General features: G+C 24.7%; 2 protein-coding genes across 4 annotated transcripts; both read left to right on the top strand.

Moving 5' to 3' along the window:
- Nucleotides 1-94: 94 nt before the first annotated feature.
- On the top strand, nt 95-3613 carry LOC126894028 (mitochondrial-processing peptidase subunit alpha). 2 transcript variants are annotated; one of them, XM_050664662.1, is made up of 12 exons: nt 95-327; nt 543-742; nt 810-889; nt 966-1048; nt 1111-1213; nt 1686-1778; nt 2250-2422; nt 2484-2580; nt 2651-2865; nt 2927-3092; nt 3175-3307; nt 3369-3613. In XM_050664662.1, the coding sequence occupies exons 1-12, from the start codon at nt 260-262 to the stop codon at nt 3527-3529; spliced, it is 1572 nt and encodes a 523-aa protein (XP_050520619.1). In that variant the 5' UTR covers nt 95-259; the 3' UTR covers nt 3530-3613. The 2 variants fall into 2 exon arrangements, with proteins under 2 accessions (XP_050520619.1, XP_050520618.1); XM_050664661.1 differs by having other exon boundaries at nt 540-742.
- Nucleotides 3614-8374: 4761 nt separating this feature from the next.
- LOC126894004 (C-type lectin 37Db) lies at nt 8375-18836 on the top strand. Of its 2 annotated transcripts, none has more exons than XM_050664622.1 (5): nt 8375-8868; nt 14900-15103; nt 17959-18071; nt 18134-18242; nt 18303-18825. In XM_050664622.1, the coding sequence occupies exons 1-5, from the start codon at nt 8748-8750 to the stop codon at nt 18542-18544; spliced, it is 789 nt and encodes a 262-aa protein (XP_050520579.1). In that variant the 5' UTR covers nt 8375-8747; the 3' UTR covers nt 18545-18825. The 2 variants fall into 2 exon arrangements, with proteins under 2 accessions (XP_050520579.1, XP_050520580.1); XM_050664623.1 differs by lacking the exon at nt 8375-8868 and adding an exon at nt 12258-12421 and having other exon boundaries at nt 18303-18836.
- Nucleotides 18837-19239: the final 403 nt, after the last annotated feature.

Raw genomic sequence — 19239 nt, 5'->3', positions numbered from 1 at the left:
TATCACAGTGATCTTACTATAAATTTTATCATGTTATCAATAAAATATTTTATCAACCGATTTTAAAAATTCATGATAATAAAATCTTTAGCCATGCGTAATTTTAATTAAATTCTATGGATTTTTTAAATAAGGAAATTAATTTGATATATTTTTTCTATTCTTTTCAATATTATTTTATTAGACAGTAAAAAGTATGGTAGTTTAATATCTTCATAAATAAGTCATTAAAAGTTGGATTATCATAATATATTTTAGTATGTCTTCTAAAGTATCATCTTTTTTACGTTTTAAATGCATCAATCAACGGAAATCAATTAATGAATTGTATGTAGTATTTAAACACAACTAATGAGTATTTTATTGTTATGGTTTTGACAAAACCATAACAATATATATTCTTACATACATTATTTGTTCGGGTATCTACGTTTAATACAATTTAAAATTATTACATTCATTTTAGTATTTGAACAACATGTCATATTTATATAACAAGAGATAAATAATTTAAAATAATATCTAATGAACTTTTTTAGTAGTATATCATGTCAGTTCTCATCGAAAGTTCAAAATTCTTGTTCATTTCAACAACCACCTCTTACAGAACCCTTGCCAAATCTGCCAAATATATTGTATAGTTCACCAAACAAAAATTCAGTAAAAACAGAAATCACTAAACTATCTAATGGAATAAGAGTAGCAACAGAATCGTCTCATGGAGAATTTTGTACTGTTGGAGGTATAAAAAAGTTATACGCTTTTATTGAATTAATAGTACTTAATTATGAAAATATATTTATGATTAGTTGGAATAAATTCTGGCTGCCGCTATGAAGCATCTTATCCAAATGGTGTAAATCATTTTCTTGAGAAATTAGCTTTTAGTGTAAGTAATAGTATTCATTAAGAATAAAGATTTGAATTGTAAGTAGATTGATTATTTAATGGTTATGTTTCAATAGTCAACAGTAAACTTTCCCGGAGTCAATCAAGTAATTGATGAAATTGAGAAGTATAATGGTTTATCTGATGCCCAATGTTCAAGGTAATTCTGTGTTCATTGTAAAATAACTTCTAAAGTTTATTAAATATTGGTTTATTCTTCAGAGATGTTACAATGTATGCTGCAAGTGCTAATAGGAAGTATGTAGATAACATTATTAAAGTTTTAGGAGATGTAATATTAAGACCAAAAATAACAGATGATGAGGTAATCCTTTTTCTTATAAAAAATACACCTAAAACGTAAAAAGAAAATTTAGATATTCTGTTTAAAATTTATATTTGAACATGCTTTTCTAAAGTATTTATTATTTATATGACATTTAATGGTAGCAAAACTCATTTCTTTAAAATTTTAATTTTAAAATACTTAATTTTTTTTCAAACTCGAATTTTAACAATTTTTAACTAATATTAAAATGATGAATAATCTACCTAAGAAAAAATAGTTGCAATAAATAACAAGAAACATATAACAGATTTAAAATTTTTTGATAAGCAAGGTTACATGTAAACAATTTCAATTTTTTAGGTTACATGTAAAAAATTTCAATTTTTTTTAGCTTCCAGAAAATTTTTGAAAAATATTGTTTAATTGTTTTTGTGCGTGTTTTTCCACTTCAATCGATTGATTTTATTACTTTAATATTTATTAAAATGTTTATATTAATGTTAAATAGGTGATGTCTGCTAAAAAAATGATTCAATTTGAACATGATACATTGATGTTAAGACCAGAACAAGACATATTATTAGAAAATTTAGTGCATATGGTAAATATTATTTCTCACTGCCGGGACCTTGAAATAAAAATACTAGAGAAACAACCTCAGGACTTATGTACATTAAAAATTTGATTTATCTCATCAGACTATTCATATTTTAGGACATGATACATATTTTTTTTTGTATAAAAAAATAGTAAACACTTTTTTGATGAGAAAAGAAAAAAGTTATGGAGACAGCAAAATTGAGTACCTTAGATGGCATAGTTCCTAACTGCATTTCTTATTACTTGTAATTGATCTTAAGAAGTAAAAAAATGGAAGAGCATTTAGTATATGCTAAAAAATCTTTTAATTAAATTGCTTATATAAATAAATAAATTTGAAAGTTTTTTGACATACCTTACAATAAGAAATAGAGTTTCAAATCATACCTATAAAAATTGTTGATCTCTTTTCTTTGATCTTGTCTAAAATAAATCTTTAAAAAAATGAATTTGATAATTTTTTTATGTACAGGCAGCTTTTAAATGCAATACATTAGGAATGTCTAAATTATGTCCTCTTGAAAATGTTGAGAAAATTAACCGCAAAATTCTTATGACTTACCTTAAGAACCACTTTGTACCTGATAGAATTGTGGTTGGTGGTGTTGGAGTTGATCACCAACAACTAGTGGAAAGTGTACAAAGGTAAAAAAAATTATATGCATTTAATTTTCTTTATAAAGGTGCTAAAATTAAAAAATTGCAGATATTTTGTGGAAGAAAAGCCAATATGGAGTAATGAAAAACTTGAAACTATAGCAGTGGACAATTCAATACCACAATACATTGGAGGAATTATTATGGTGTTTTTTCCTATTTTTTGCTTACACTAATTTATTTTCAATTGTAAAATTAATCATATTTTGTTATTAGGATAATTGTGAAATTCCTCCATTTCCTGGACCATCAGGTCTAGCTGTTTTGTCCCATCTAGTTATTGGACTAGAGTCTATCCCTATGGTTGGAAAACAGCAAGATTTTGTAGCATCTTGTGTACTAAATTTGATGATGGGTGGTGGAGGAGCATTTAGTGCTGGTGGACCAGGTAAAGGAATGTACACTAGACTTTATCGAAATGTATTAAACAGGTAATATTGTGTTGCAAATAGTTTTTTAACAACTTTTATATTTCATTTATTTGATGAGTAGATATGGTTGGCTGTTTAATGCTACTGCTTACAACTATGCTTATGTTGATGGTGGATTATTTTGCATTCATTCAAGTGCAGAACCACAATATGTTAATAATTTGGTAAAAGTTATTGTGCAAGAAATGGTTAACATGACTGGTAGTATACAAAGAGAAGAATTCTTAGTAAGAATTAAATAAAAAATTTATTTTTGAAAATTGAACTCCAATTTATCATAACTTAAAAAATATTCTTTTTTTATTATAGAGAGCAAAAAAACAACTGCAATCTTTACTATTAATGAATTTAGAAGCGCGTCCTATCATATTTGAAGATATGATAAGACAAGTTTTGGCTACTGGTTATCGGAAAAAGCCAGAAGAACTTTTACAAGATATTGGTAGGTTCATTAATTAAAAAAAAAATGTAGATAATGTTATTACTTAACTCATTTAAATTAGAAAATGTCACTGAAGAGGACATAATAAGAATTGCAAAACAAATGATTGATACACCTCTGACAGTTGTTGCACGTGGTGATGTTAGACAATTACCAGCTATAGAAGAAATTCAAGAATTAATGTCTATGAAACCTCGAGGAAAATTTTTTGGTCGTTTTTAATTACTATGTAAAATGTATATTTCAACATTTTATTTGAAGTTAACAATATTTTATTATAGAAAATATAAATTCATTTGCATTAAATATATTTGTTAATTTATTAAATTTTTAATTTTATTTTGCTGCTGCTATTATACTTATAATTTTTTAAGGCCAAACACGCCCATAGAAAGAAATATAGTAATTTCTTATCATTAAAACTTTTTTTTATTATATTTCATTTTTGCTTCTTATTTTTATTCTAAGTACATTTATGTAGAAAAATGACAGAAGTGAAGAATGAGAAATCTATTAAATTTAGTTAATAGAGTTAAGTTATAAATAATAGATATTAAATATATATTGTACCTTTCACAAATAATTATTTTGTCTTAAGCTGGAGTTCATCCTATCTTCATCTCTGGACACTTTCTGATATTATATGTTTATATTATAAATATTAAGGATTTCATCTTCTAAAGTTATATGATCAATATTTTGAAATAATTAGTATTATTGATATTTGAATTAAATAAATTAAAAATTTGTTCATAAATTATTATTTTAACTCACTTTTAAATAGTGATTATTGAATCTTCCTTGAGCCTCTGCACTTTATTTATACATTATCAATACATAAATCATTCTTTTCTCTTGTTTAAAAAAACAACACCAAAAAATTAATAATAATAAATTATAACCTTAATTAATGTATAACATATTTCATTATATAGTTTAAGCTATAAGTACTAAAAAATTCAATATTTAATACAAAAAAACCCAGCACCCTACTGTGCTGTTATAATAATCATAATAGTTACGTAATTAGTATTTCGTCTTGTTGGGTTATACTAAAAAAATACCCAGCACAGTGGGGACGTGGCATAGTTGGGTCCAATATAAATTTAATCTGACAGTGATTTAAATCACTATCGTAAAAAACGCTTCGTTGCAAATCTGTAGATGGTGTTTAATTTTAAAAATTTGATGGATTATTCCAAAAGCAACATGATCTCCTGTTTTCTTATTTATATCCTAAATACAAGTTTTATGGTTTATAAGTGTAATATATGATTAAATAATATAAATATCAATAATACTTATCTTAAAAAAAATATAGTAAACCATATATTTTTCAAAAAGTTATAACTTTATAAAGTTAAAATATAAAAAAAAAATTTTTTACAAAAATCGTATTTTATTTATCAACTTTGATGTGTGTTTTCACCGTGAAACAAAATAGTCCCAAATTATTTTTTTTTTTTATTAAAGAATATTGCATAAGCTTTAATTTAAGATATGTATAAAAATTTCCGAATCACTTCCAAAAATTAAGTTGAAAAAGTTCTACTTTCTATATGCTTTTTTAAGTTTTGAACCCCCTCTGTATATAAGGTAATGGTCAGATTAAAAAAAAAGTAAGTCGAATGAAAGAGGTATATACATATTATTTCCCATAAAAAAATTATATTGATCCATACATTTTTCAAAAAGTTATAGAAATATAAAATTAAAAATGTAAAATATAAAATCGACAATTTTAAGAGCAAAATACGGTATCCATTTTCATCGTGAAAACTAAACAAAGTCAGACAATTTTTTTTTCCATAATAAAGTATATTACATTAACTTTAATTTAAGATATATACATAAAGGGTCTCCGTATTTTCGGAACACTTTCAAAAGTTAAGTTGAAAAAGTAAATTTTTTGTAAAAAAGTTGTCATTTTGAATCCTTTCCTTGAGCACGTTAAGGGTCAGATTTATAAAAAAAATATACAAAATAATAGGTAAATATCCCATGTATCTAATAAAAAATTATATTGATTTGATAATTTTTAAAAATGTTATGGCAATTTTAAGTAAAAAAAATTAAAAAGATGTCAAAAATTAGCGATTTTTAAATTTAAAATTTTTTTAGAGATTTCCCTCATTTACGGAGAATGAGGGAAATTTTTTCAATTTTTGAGGGTAATGTCTTTGATTAAATAAGATTTGTGATCTTTTGACGTATAGTTGAAAGACATCTGTACGGTGAGAGCTGAGAAAAATTAGTAACAGACATACACCCAAAAAAATTACATAATTGTAAAATTAATACCTTCTCAGCATCGCATCGAATCTAAAATATTTTAAAAAAAGGGTTCAATTACATGAAAATTAATATTCACAATTCATTTGAAAATATTAATTACTTACTCACATCCCATTTGAAGGTTGAGCTGCTGCATTAGTGGACGATTCATGATCCACTATACAAGTCTGCATCGTTTATATATAAGAAAAATGACATAGATAGTTCTGTTCAAAATTCGTTAGAGTAGATGTTTTATAAGGAAATAGTTAAGTGAAAAACGATCATTTTTCAGAAAACCAAAAACTATATAAAATAGACGTGGGGGGAATATAACTTTATCTGGGGCATCAAAACTTTAAATACGTCTCGGGGTAAATGGGACTTTTCAGATAAAAATTACAACAAAAAAATTATCTTAACTACTTATGAAAACAAAATTGATACCGTCAGGCACAATAAAAAGTTTTAAATAAAATTGATATATAACCAAACATTTGTCTTTTTACAACAATGACGCTGTTACCACCAACACATGATTATTTTTCTTTAAATTGAATTTGTGTCAATAGTTGTGGATTTTACTAGTTTTTTTGAAGAAGAGGATATCTTGAGAGTAATATGTAACTGAAATATGTATCAGAATGTTATCCTATATATATATATAATATAATGTATGAATATTGATATTCGAGTGGACATATTTTTTTCGTAATATAACACTGTATTTCAGACTCAAGAAAAGATTAGAATAAATGTTAAAATAAATAATTATTTAATGAACGTAATTATGGATTCATTGGTGCAATTATGAGCGTGGTATGGATGTCATATATCCTCATAACAAAAATAATCATAGGGCGAAGATACAATTTTTTTCGTTAAAGGAAAGTGAACCCTTTTTAGCTTCGATGCGAAGCTGAGAAGGTATTAATTTTACTATGATGTTTTTTTTTTGGGTGTGTGTCTGTTACTACTTTTTTTCAGCTCTCACCGTACCAATGTCTTTCAACTATACGTCAAAAGATCACAAATCTTAAATTAAAGTTAATGTAATATACTTTATTATGAAAAACAAATTTTCTGACTTTACGGTGAACATAGGTACCGTACGCTATTTTTGTCTTAAAATTCTCGATTTTATATTTTACATTTCTATAACTTTTTGAAAAATATATGAATCAATGCAATTTTTTTATGAGAAATAATATTTATATACTTCTTTCATTCGACATACTTTTTTTTTTATCGGACCATTTCCCTTTATACAGGGGTGATCAAAACTTAAACTTTTTCAACTTATTTTTAATTAAAATGTATATAATGATTATTCATACGTAACCTAATAACTAAACATTTTGTTACATTAATTAGAAGGATTTTATTATTATTTAGGCCATATGCGAAACTCTAATTGCAGATATGAAATTGGTGTAAAAATGGGTTTAGAAAAGTATATTTTGGTTTCGGATGAAAATTCTTCGTAGACCAATAAATTTATTTATAAATAACAAACAATTTTATTTTTTAATATTGCATCAAGACCTTTAACTTTTTATATGTTTGCCATAAAAGTAATGTCTACTTTATAATTTCTCCGTAAAAATGACAATATTAAATTATTAAATATCAATTTCATATTTTATTTAATTGCTATAATAAATGATTATTCATATATTACACTTATAAATCATAAAACTTGTAATTAGGATATAAATAAGAAAACAGGAGATCATGTTGCTTTTGGAATAATCCATCAAATTTTTAAAATTAAACACCATCTACAGATTTGCAACGAAGCGTTTTTTACGATAGTGATTTAAATCACTGTCAGATTAAATTTATATTGGACCCAACTATGCCACGTCCCCACTGTGCTGGGTATTTTTTTAGTATATCCCAACAAGACGAAATACTAATTACGCAACTATTATGATTATTATTATTATTTATGTAGGTAAAATTGTTTTGACAACTGTCTATTTTGTTCTGATTTACATTTTTACCAATGATGTCTTCAATATAATTTAACTATTTTTTGTGGTATATAGGTACTACTTTTATCATTTTAGGCTATTCATATTGTTTAAAACTGCATATATTAAGAAAAGATTCATTTCTGTTGAAATAAATTACTTGTTTCACATTAAGTCGACTATTAGTGATTTCTAATTACCTAACCATTCTACTGCAAAACTACTCTTTCTCAACATTACCGACTGTTGTTTAACAGTTTTAAGAAGATGCAAACATTGAAATTCATTTAAAAAAAAAACGATTTTATACTTTATTAGCTCTTTTATGATTTTTAAAAAAATTTTTTAAAGAGATGATCAGTATAAAATGTATAAATATAAATAGAAAAATTAAAATAAAAAATTTAACTATTGTTTCATAATCATAGTCAAGCTTTAATAGTCTACGTTTATTAACAAATTTGGACCATTATTGTTTTACTATTAATTATTATTAACAATAGGCTGGTGAATCTATAAATGGGTCTTTATATTATGTATCCGTTATTATCTCAAATTGTAACTCTTGGAAATAAAATAATGAAAAATGTCGATCAACTATATATATGCTTCAAAGATAGATTAATATTAGGGATTGTGTTGATATTCGTTTTATTTAATTGTACTAGTTGTTATTTGTATAAAAATTATTCTGAAACTCTCTATGTCGTTTCGTTATATACTACAGTACTATCCGTCTCAAAAGTGGAGATAAAATCGGTACACCGGTTTAGGGTCGCACATATTATAATATGTATATAATATTTGTATCTAGTATGAATGTTGGTTAGTATAGCACAATCCTTAGAGATCGAAAGTGGTCGTACGTACAGCATCGCATGCCCACTTGTCAGCAGTAGCAACCGGTACCGGTAACAGCAGCGACCGAGGAATTAATTTCTCCTTCTGCCTAAGTTTTCATCAGATCAATGCGCCAGTTCAATAATCGTGTCTGAATTGTATAAACTAAATCAAAATATAATGTTTTAAAATTTATAAGTAGCGCGAACTTTTTAAATTAAATTCAATTCGATTTGATTTACTTTTTTTATTATACATAATCTTCTTCCATGAATTTTAAAAAATATTAAATTCGATTTACTTGTTGTTATAATTTTTATAGAATTTTATATATTTTCTTAAACGTAAATATGAATATTCTGAAAAACACAAAAACCTTAATTTTCTTAACATTATTTATGTGCTTCTTTTCAAGTTACAGTCAGACAACTACTGCAAGAACACCTCATAAAATCAACGAACAACCTACAGGTAAATTAAAAAAAAAAATACTAAAATTATTATAATTTTTTTTTTTTTTTGCTAATAACGGGTACTGTTAAGACTTGACCTAGGAGTTGTTGTTCATTTGTGTCCTTTTTAAAAAAAAATTATTGATAATTGTTTATAATTAAAACTAAAGAAAAATAAAATATCATCCTACATATGAATTGTCATTATTATTAGTGAAATTTTTAAATTCGTTAATATTTATAAATAGTTATTGGGTATATTTTTGATTACATTTATATGTTCCAAAACTATTTATTAATATATATTAATTTCGGGATGAAGTATTTTACATGTGTTAAATACTTTTATCTGATGTGAATTAGTATATTTAATATCAATTGATATCCACAAAAGAAATGCAAAGTAAAAAACTGCCTCCAATGTTGAATTTAAATGAAGTTAAATTTTGATCAACATAGAAGGTTGACGTGACAACCAAACTAATTTCAAATCAAGAAAAATATAAATAAATTCAATAGTTTTTCATAGCCTTCTATACTAAATTGGGATTTATTTTATAATTTTGCATCTTAACCTCATACAACAAAGACCTGATATTTACTGACACCTTTAATATTACATTTAATACATTATACCACTGGGTACATAATTTTTATTGTAAAAAGGGGTAAAATCACATTTATCCAATAATTATAAATACAAATTCAAGCCCTTATTATAGAGGGCTTATAATTTTACATTGAAATTATATATTTATTAGGATTTGATCAATATCTAAATACAAACTAGATACGTTTCATAGTGTTTTACACATTTTTTATAACTAATATTTACATAACTATTTTTATTGTTTTATCATTATGATATCATAACTTTAATTACGGGATTACGACTTCAGGGCAAGTATATTTTATAATTAAAATTGCAAAAACTATAATAAAAGATTTTTGTTGTTATATCTCAGCACTTAAATAGATCTAACGACCATTTGCTACTATTTATTTTCAAAGCCGTAAGTTTTTAAAGCAACAATACCGTTTATGTTTTGATCGTGAAACACTCAATGACTGAAAATCGTACATACTATTTGGCTTTCACTTGTTTATTACTTAAAACTATTATAATGTACATAAATACAACTTTACTCACTAATAATAAAGAAATAGATGGTAAGTATATAATCTCCTTTATATGTGTACTGATTAAATAGCTAAATAAAATGCCACAAGTTAAAGTTTTTTATCACTCAAATAATGAGTTCTATTGTTTAGTAAATTTAATCTTTAAACTCGGAAACAATCGAGAGTCCTTTTATGGCAATCGGACAGTAGGTATACGGATTCTATAAAAACTTTAAATTTTAATGGAGCAAGAAACAGTTAGTAATATTTAAATTATAGACAAATAGTATTTGAATTACTTCATGTAATATCAAATATTTGTTCATTAATTATTAGGGATCATTTATACTAAAATAATATGAATTTGTTCTCGTTTTCAACTTTTTGTCGTAAAATAAGATAATAGCAAATATTTCAATTCAATAATATTATAATTGAATAAAAAAACACTCTCAATATTTTGACATGAGAATTTCTAAATATTAAGATGGTAATCAAATAGTGGACATGGTTGGTCAAATGTGTATATTGTTATTTCAAGGATATGGAATGTGAAATTATATAATAGATTCTTTAGAACACCTATAGTTTAATATACAAAGCATATATCAAATATATGAAGCTGCGATAGTTTATAAAATAGTTTATAAATGTCCTTGATGAATAACTTTGTTGTACATTAATACGTAATAAATAATAAAACAGTTTATACTTAAAAATTAAAACTAGATTAAAAGTATTTAACTCAAATAGCCACAAAGATTACTAAAAAAACGCGGACACGTATTTCGCTAATAATGTTACCATTATCAACGATAAACTCATACTCTCATACTTTTAATAAAACTAAATAAATTAGAATAGTTAAAAGACTTGATTATAAAACGTGCCACTTTTTAATTAAAGCATATCCTTCTACTCATTTGGAATTTTTTTAATTAAATAGCTAATACATATTAATACTTAAAAACAAAAATGAGAGGTCTGACAAATCTAAGAACCGTAAATATTTGCCAACCAGTAATTAGATAATTAGTAAACGATTACGAGGGTAGGTTAACGGAAAAGTTTTAATTTAAGAAAGTACACCAATATTATTTGATTAAACTAATTTTTCCAATAGTTTGTTATTTAGGGTCCAGTCAATTAAAGCATGCAAAATATAACAATAACTACGAAGTCTTGAGATTAAATTTTTGAAATTGTAGGAAATAATCTAAATTTTTGTTGTATAAATGTGATTGAGAATAAAATCATAATATAAAATAACCTAAAATAAGGTAATATGTAAAAAAAAATTATACATTTAATTTATTAGTTTTGTTTAAAACCTATTAAACCTAATATTTATAAAAATTATTCTTTTAATAAAATGAGTCTAAAGTTTTGCATAACATCTAATATATGATGGATACTTCTAGATTATTGATGTTATAGGAACCAATATGAATTATGACAGTCACTTGTTAAAGTAGTACTAGGAAGAAGACAGGTTTTTAGTTTTTTTGTAGAATATAAATAATGTATGACGCATTTACTTTCATAATCCCAAAACGGACATAATTGAAGCAATGATACATTATGATAATAAAATTGTAAAAAAATTATACAAATAGGTAACATGTAATTTGTTTTAGAAATCTGAAATCTACCATCAGTAACCAGTCATAAATACGTTTCTATTCTGACTTTTTAATCTGGTTAAGAAAATGTAATTTATATGTTATAATTATCGTAGAAAATTGACGGTAATTATCAATGTTAATTAAAATTTTTTTAAATATACTTATATAGTCGTCGAAAGTTAAATTCTAAACTTTGCGCTCTGCAAAGTGCAATATCATATAATTATTTGTTTTTATCATATAATCTTTAAAAAGACTGTTTACACGCGATAATACATTTTAGTGCATTATGAAATTTTCATAGACAGTGGACGTGTACAATTATTATTACATCAAACCGAAACTATTTTTTAACCAATTTTTATGTCGCATAGTGGTGTGTTTAACAATGACAATAAATGTAACATTCACCTTTTAACACTGTGATTAAATAATTAATTGCTAACCGCAACAGAGACAATAGGCGGTGTTTAGATTGAGACTAGCAATTAATTCGGTAAGAAAGCTGTTAATACAATAGCTGTTAATAATATACGTTTAAAGTGGACACTCTTCGCTATTGGCTTCGAGGCTTTTTTTTTAAGTATCCGCGACGCACGGTGCGCTCTTGTATCAACGCTTAGTCCAATTGAAGGTCGTGACCAGTAACTTCTTCTTTTCTGTCATGCATGGAAAGTGTGTGTACTTTTATTCGTAAGGGAACGTCCATTGTGTAATACGACCGTGGCGTTCGACTGGCATCAGTGAACATAATTTCCTCGTCCACAAATATATATATGTCTCTCTATACATACAAGAAGGTACGACCCGACTTGTTGAGAGAAAGTAGGTAACAATATATATTATTTTATTATTTATTCTTGGCCGTAATTTATGTCTCCAAACTCATTTTTCACGCTTTTGTGTGTACAACTTGGATTTTCAAAATCACTCAAATGATAATAACAACTAATATTTCGTTACAGCGGCTGTAAAATTAATGATAATGCCATTACCCTGCGCAATATTGCTTTCTAGATATTCTTAAGTTCTTCTAAACATAGTCATACATTGATCATTATCAATCCAGCAAAGTTATGTTTATAATGGACATAGGTCAACACTTAAAGAGCACTTGTGCTAAATAACAGATTTATTATGCAACTATTTTAGTTCGTCAGCGCTGATGTTCTTTTAAAATGTAAACATTAGAGTTTTATTACAATTATAGACACCTAAATGTGTCAGCATCTCAGATAAAAAGATGGTATAATGTTCACGTGTAATTAATTGAACACTACTATTTATACTAGAACAACACTTAGTGACATGAATATTAACTTTTTGGCGGTTTTGAAATATTTTTATTTCACCTATACTAATATGGATGTTCTAATATTTAATAAATTACTCAATAGATGAATTTTGTTTTTTGGTATTTTAATATTTATTTATTTTATACAAATATAGGGGATTAAATCTAAAATTAAAACAATTTTTTATATATAACAAAATTATTATTAAATAAAAAAAAATATACCATACAAAGTATGCTGTCATTTTGCAACGAATCAGATATAAAAATAATAATATTTCAGTAAAAATATGTAAAATTATTAATAATTGAAAATGTTTTTCCTGAATACTAGACTCTGTTATATTTTAGCCCTCTTATATCTTTTATAATCTAATGATAAAATATACCTAAAGAAGAATTCTTTAAATCGACGATTATCTAGATAAAATTTAACTTTATTATATTTACTTAAAATAGGTCGTTAAATAGTAATTATACTTATATTAATATTGTATAATACTTAAAACTGAAAATTAATATTTTTGCATTCTAATGATTTACTATTAAAAAAACTAGTTATACATTATATACAATAGATAATATAATCATTAGGTATTATAATGTATTACGCAGAATATAGCGGTTGACGGTTAGTTTTTTTAAAACTATAATAAGTTTAGAGATCATAAGGATTATTTTAGCAGTCAATTATAGTTAAATGGTTTTTCACGCAATTTTCAATTCATTTAATATAATTCCACTTGATTTTTTAGAGATTGAATTTATTGTAAATTAAATATTTTTATTAATTAATTTTTTTATTAATATTATTCAAAGTACAAAATATTTTTTTAATATATGCAAATAAAAAATATTTTACAAGTCCAATAATTTTTGGAGTCTGCTAAAATATTTAACATATGTGTTTGTCTTCTTGTTCGTTTTTATAAAATAATTTAATACTCTTCATTTAGAAACACAATTTATCCAAAATGTTTGAATGTTAATACTTGGGCCAGATCCAATAATTGTGTAAAATATAAAAATACTTACAAATGAATGTGATTATTTATTATAATTGAAAGTTTAATTATTCATCAATCATCAAAAATGATCGATGATACATTAACATTTACATTATTAATTCCAGAAAACAATTTGCTGCCTTTTATTATAAAAATGTACTTAAGTATTTAGCATTATATAAAGCCAATTTTTTACTATCTCTATTAAATGACATACGTTAAATTAGAAATTTATAATGAAATATATTACAAAATTTTTAAGACAAGCATTTACATGACTTACCACATATTATATTATTTAACATTATTGGCTCGTGCACAATCAATAATATTTTCAATACGTTTGATGATAACAGTAATTGTCTTCTATTCACTACTATCATCAATACTTTTAATGGTCCTAGATTCAGAAGTGTACTGTTAGTGCGAATAAATCTCTTTTGTAATGGTTGGTACTTCCACCCATTTATCTTACCAAAAATTTGAAAGTTAAACAGTAAATATCTCTCCTTCCTTTTCCTGAGATAAATGATAACTTTGATTAATTTTTTAATAGGTCTTTATGGGACTGAGCCCCTTTAAACTCTTACATTATTTCAACAAAAGTTTTCACCATATGGTTTGTAACAGAAATCTTGACAATACTACCATTAAACATTCAATATTTATCATTAATAAACTCTGTTAATTCACCTCAAACAAAATTTATTTCTGTAAACTTGATTAATCAAATTTTAACTTGCATCTTCTGGACGATTGCTCAAATCAATCATCATTTTCCTTCAATATATTGATTCGAATTTCGTCAATATTATCAACCATATTAGTTTAACTAACTATATGTTGGTTTTATCACTCATTTAAATTAAATAGAAATAAATCTGTTTAAATTTCAAGTCGGATTACTAATATTATGGCATGTTATAAATGAACGAATAGATCATCAATTTTCTTTGAAATTCATTGGAAATAGCCTGTAACGTGAGAATTATTTGTGTGTAGGTGCTGTTGATTTAATGAAGCAGAATAGCATAACTCAGCAAATATTGGCTCAATACTTGCAAAAACGTTTAATTGGGACGGGGAGGAACGTTCATCATCAGTTAATACCAAATGTCGATATCCGAAAATATACTGAAAACCCCTACAATGAACAACTAAACGAAGAGGAATTAATTGAAGACTCTCAACCCGTATTTGATCAAGGTCAGAAGAATATTTGTTTCATGTTTAAAATAAATTCAGTAAACAGTACCGAAATGACCAAAAAAATCGTTTTTTTTTTTATAAAATCTAAAATTTGTATTCAATGACCCTAATTAAAATTCGCAGAACAATTTTTGAATTATGTATTATTTTCATATAATATTAATTAATTTTCTTTCTTAAAAAATAAATCATGTAATGGGTTTAATGGGCTTCATTCCAAGATATCCCTTAAACGTAATGTAATGTTGATCTACAGTAAATACTTAGATTTTGGAGGAACAAAATCTGAAACATGATAATTAAATTATTGTCAATTTGTAACGTTCTTTGGATAAATTTGACTTAAATTACTTGATCAAAAATAATTTATATGACATCTATTGTGGTATAAACATAAAACTCATTACAATATCAAAAAAATATTTGCTATGGCTGTTACATACAAAATACAAGATATTTTACAATTTTTAAACGTGATCATCTGTATAACATTAATGCAGTTAAAAATACATTGAAGTATATTATTGTTTTTTGAGCCAATGTAAAAGAATAGAATATAGAAACTTGTTTTAGGAAATAGAAATTTAAATGAAATTTCTTATTAAATCGTAATTTTTATCATATTAGTTGTTAACATACCATTGTTAATCTGACCTTATATAGAGAAATAATTTTTCTACTTCACACGACTGTTACATATTATACTTGACGCACGATATATTATTCATGGGGTTAGGTCACGATCAAGTTTTTTTAGATACTGAGTCCTTGACCAATTTATAAAAATATTTTGAGGTAGATAGATGCTATATTTATATATTAATATATATATTTATAGCTCTATGAATTATAATTATAGTTTAGACTAAATTTCAATCAATTAATCTTAATCTATTCATAAATATTAAAAATAAAATAACAAAAAAATATGGTTTAATGAATTCTTATATTCCTACACTATACAAAACTATTAACATTTTTTATATTTCAGAAAATGACCTCTTACAATTTTTTATTCTAATAGTATTGTTGTGTATTATTAACTTTATCGGGGCAAGATTTTGCGGGACTCTGGGCAAAATAAATTATAATTTATGTGGGGCCTTCACTAATATTACGATTTTAAAACCGACGAACCTTAAATATAATTTGGAACCGTGGGGCAATTGCTCCTACTGCCCCCCTCGCACTGTCTTTGTTCAAAACTCGCCTAAATATGAATCATATCATAGTAGTGTTAAACATGAAGATTTCAGTATAATTTGAAAGATGTTAGACTTTCAATAAAAGTGCATTATTGTATTTTCCTGGTAACTGAATATAATTTTATATTATTAAATAAATGCTGCAATCCTATTAATTATTTTTCATCTTAAATAAAAGTTATACAATAGTATTACAAATAATATATATTTCTATGAAGCATTGAAACTAATGTAATAATTTTGACGTGTGAAAACCCAATTGGAATTGATATAATAATATTTTTATTATTGTATTTCTTAGGTATTTTGCACAATATAGACCCATTAATATTCAAATAGTTATGCAATACGATTTTAAAATGAATATATTTTCATTTTTATTGTACGTCCTAATTATTTTAACAGTAATTGAAGATCATATCAATAATCTCTTTCAGGTAGCGGGTAAATATTACACATACTTGGTAAGAAAAATAAATAAAACACTATATGATAATAAACAGAAGAAAATTTCGAAATTCAATGTAACTACAGAATTATAAACAGCTATCATCTATTGTTAAGAACATGTAAATAAATATTTTGCGTTACTTTACATATATCATAGTTGAATAGGTTACTTTAACAATAAAACGGATTTTAGTTATTAAATATTCTTAAGTATATTTACACAATATGTTTTACCGTTAAGCATGAAAAATTATATTAATATTTATACTGATACTATCTATCTATATATATATATATATCCACAATGTTTAACAAATATTGTACGATGAATTTTTTAAATCATAATTTATATTTATATAATTTATAAATAATTATATTATATATAATTTATTTAAAAACATAATTTATCATATGCCACTAAATTTAATCGGATTAAGAGCCAGTGGAAAATGGTTTCTATAGGTAATATATTATTTATGAAACCTATTGGTAGGTTCTAATACTCTAAATATTTGAGGTCTGCTTAAAAATATCCATTCTCAGGATCCCACATACCATAATTTTACCCTTAAATTTATATACCAAATTAACAGTTAATATACTTTTTATTAACAAACTTAATGTTTTTGAAGATAATTGTACATTTTTTATTTGTTCCTTTATTATAGTATTTTTTTAACGATTACATTCAATATATTTCTTTTAAAATGAATTTTCTTAACATTCATCTCAGTGAATTAGCCGAATTACTGTGTCTTAACTGAGGATATTCACAATAGACCTGTTGAATATATTGGCGCTCGTGTGTAATATATGTGATAATATATTTGACTTAATGTATATTAAATTCAAACCTTTTTTGAAAATTTATTTACAGATAACTAAATTTATCAAATAAATAAAAAATAGTAGTATAGTCAAATAATTGTTATTTTATATGCAATCTGAACAAAATGTTTGGTAATTGAACTTCTCACATTCCTATCGTTTCTGCATAAAAATACATGTAACTTTCATAATTTTTTGGAAAGACCAAGCCCTTTAAAAATCTCATCCAGATTATGCCTATGGTAAAAAACAATAAATTTATTACTTTACTAATTCGGGTGTTGTGTATTTATTTTAAAAACATACTTAATATTAGTCTCATTAGATGTATTACATTGTTAAGTATAAAGGTATATAATTCTTTTTCAGGAGAATGTAGCAGTAGTAACTGTGTAGAATCAGACACTGTTTCAGCTAGTAAACTTTCATTGCAACTTTTGCGATCTGGCGACAAAAAATTATACTTGGGAATATTTTTCAAAGTGAATAAAAATTTCCTTCTGTTTATTATACTAAATATGGTAATGTCTTATTTGGTTTCCAGGCTAATTGGTACAAAGCAGCACAGTACTGCAGATATCATGGAATGCATTTAGCCAGTATAAGTAGCCAAGAAGAAAATGACAAGTTGGAAAAGTACATTAAAGATTTCGGCAAGTTATTTCTTATTTTGTACTTATAAATAAAACATATATAAAAAAAATTGTTTATAGGAATGGGCCATGAACATTTCTGGACTTCAGGCACTGATCAAGCAGAAGAAGGAACTTTCTTTTGGTTAGCTAATGGTCGACCTATTGGATTTACTAACTGGAACGCAGGCGAGCCCAATAATTTCAAATATGAAAATGGCGAAGAAGAGCATTGTTTAGAACTTTGGAATAGAGATGGAAAAGGTTTGAAATGGAATGATTCACCTTGTTCTTTCGAAACTTATTTTGTTTGTGAAATGTAAATTCAATAAGATTAAAATATATAAATTTAATTTAATTATTTTTGTTTATACTAGTTTCGTAGTGATTTATAATAAGATAATTATTATAACAAGTAATATAGCACATTGTAAATAACATGTATAGTCATCAAACTTGAATCTCATTTCTCAATTAGTATTTTTTATAAATTTGTATTTAATCATGTTCTTACCTTCAATTGATAATAACTAAATAATTAATTGAAAATAAATTCTACAACTTTATTTGAGTAAATATTGTTGAATAATTAGTACTCTTAAAATTTTAAATGTATCACAATATTTAAAATACTTATTATATTATATTAAATTATTTAATAATGAATTAATTGGAACCTAATCAAATAAATTATAGAAACGAATATCCAAGTATTAGATGATAAATCATTATTTTTAAAAAGTATACATAATCAAAGGAACATATGAAAATAAAACAGAAAAATTTACAATTTAGTTATATATTGTATAATAAAATACAATCTTATTCATATATTAGTAAGTTAAGATGTAATAATAATAATACTACATATAGATTATTAATTATAATCAAAATATATGACATTTTATTTATTTTTTATTCATAATTTTTAATAATGAAAAATATACTGTAAATATATATCACATTAATATGGAGGGCTTTTTTATTTTTAAAATTAAGTATTCTTAATTATAAGTAG

This window comes from Daktulosphaira vitifoliae, unplaced genomic scaffold (genome assembly GCF_025091365.1).
Source record: "Daktulosphaira vitifoliae isolate Bord-2020 unplaced genomic scaffold, ASM2509136v1 Scaffold_1, whole genome shotgun sequence".
NCBI lineage: Eukaryota > Metazoa > Arthropoda > Insecta > Hemiptera > Phylloxeridae > Daktulosphaira > Daktulosphaira vitifoliae.
The sequence above is the reverse complement of the archived record's forward strand: the minus strand, read 5'-3'. Positions and strand labels throughout refer to the sequence as shown.

Bases quoted from the DNA above. Each gene is read 5' to 3' on its own strand.
- LOC126894028 (XM_050664661.1), top strand. From the start codon at position 260: ATGTCTTCTAAAGTATCATCTTTTTTACGTTTTAAATGCATCAATCAA. The intron at 1,779-2,249 runs GTAAATATTATT...TTTTATGTACAG, and splicing joins TAGAAAATTTAGTGCATATG to GCAGCTTTTAAATGCAATAC. The intron at 3,093-3,174 runs GTAAGAATTAAA...TTTTTATTATAG, and splicing joins TACAAAGAGAAGAATTCTTA to AGAGCAAAAAAACAACTGCA.
- LOC126894004 (XM_050664622.1), top strand. From the start codon at position 8,748: ATGAATATTCTGAAAAACACAAAAACCTTAATTTTCTTAACATTATTT. The intron at 18,072-18,133 runs GTGAATAAAAAT...TTTGGTTTCCAG, and splicing joins ACTTGGGAATATTTTTCAAA to GCTAATTGGTACAAAGCAGC. The intron at 18,243-18,302 runs GCAAGTTATTTC...AATTGTTTATAG, and splicing joins AAAGTACATTAAAGATTTCG to GAATGGGCCATGAACATTTC.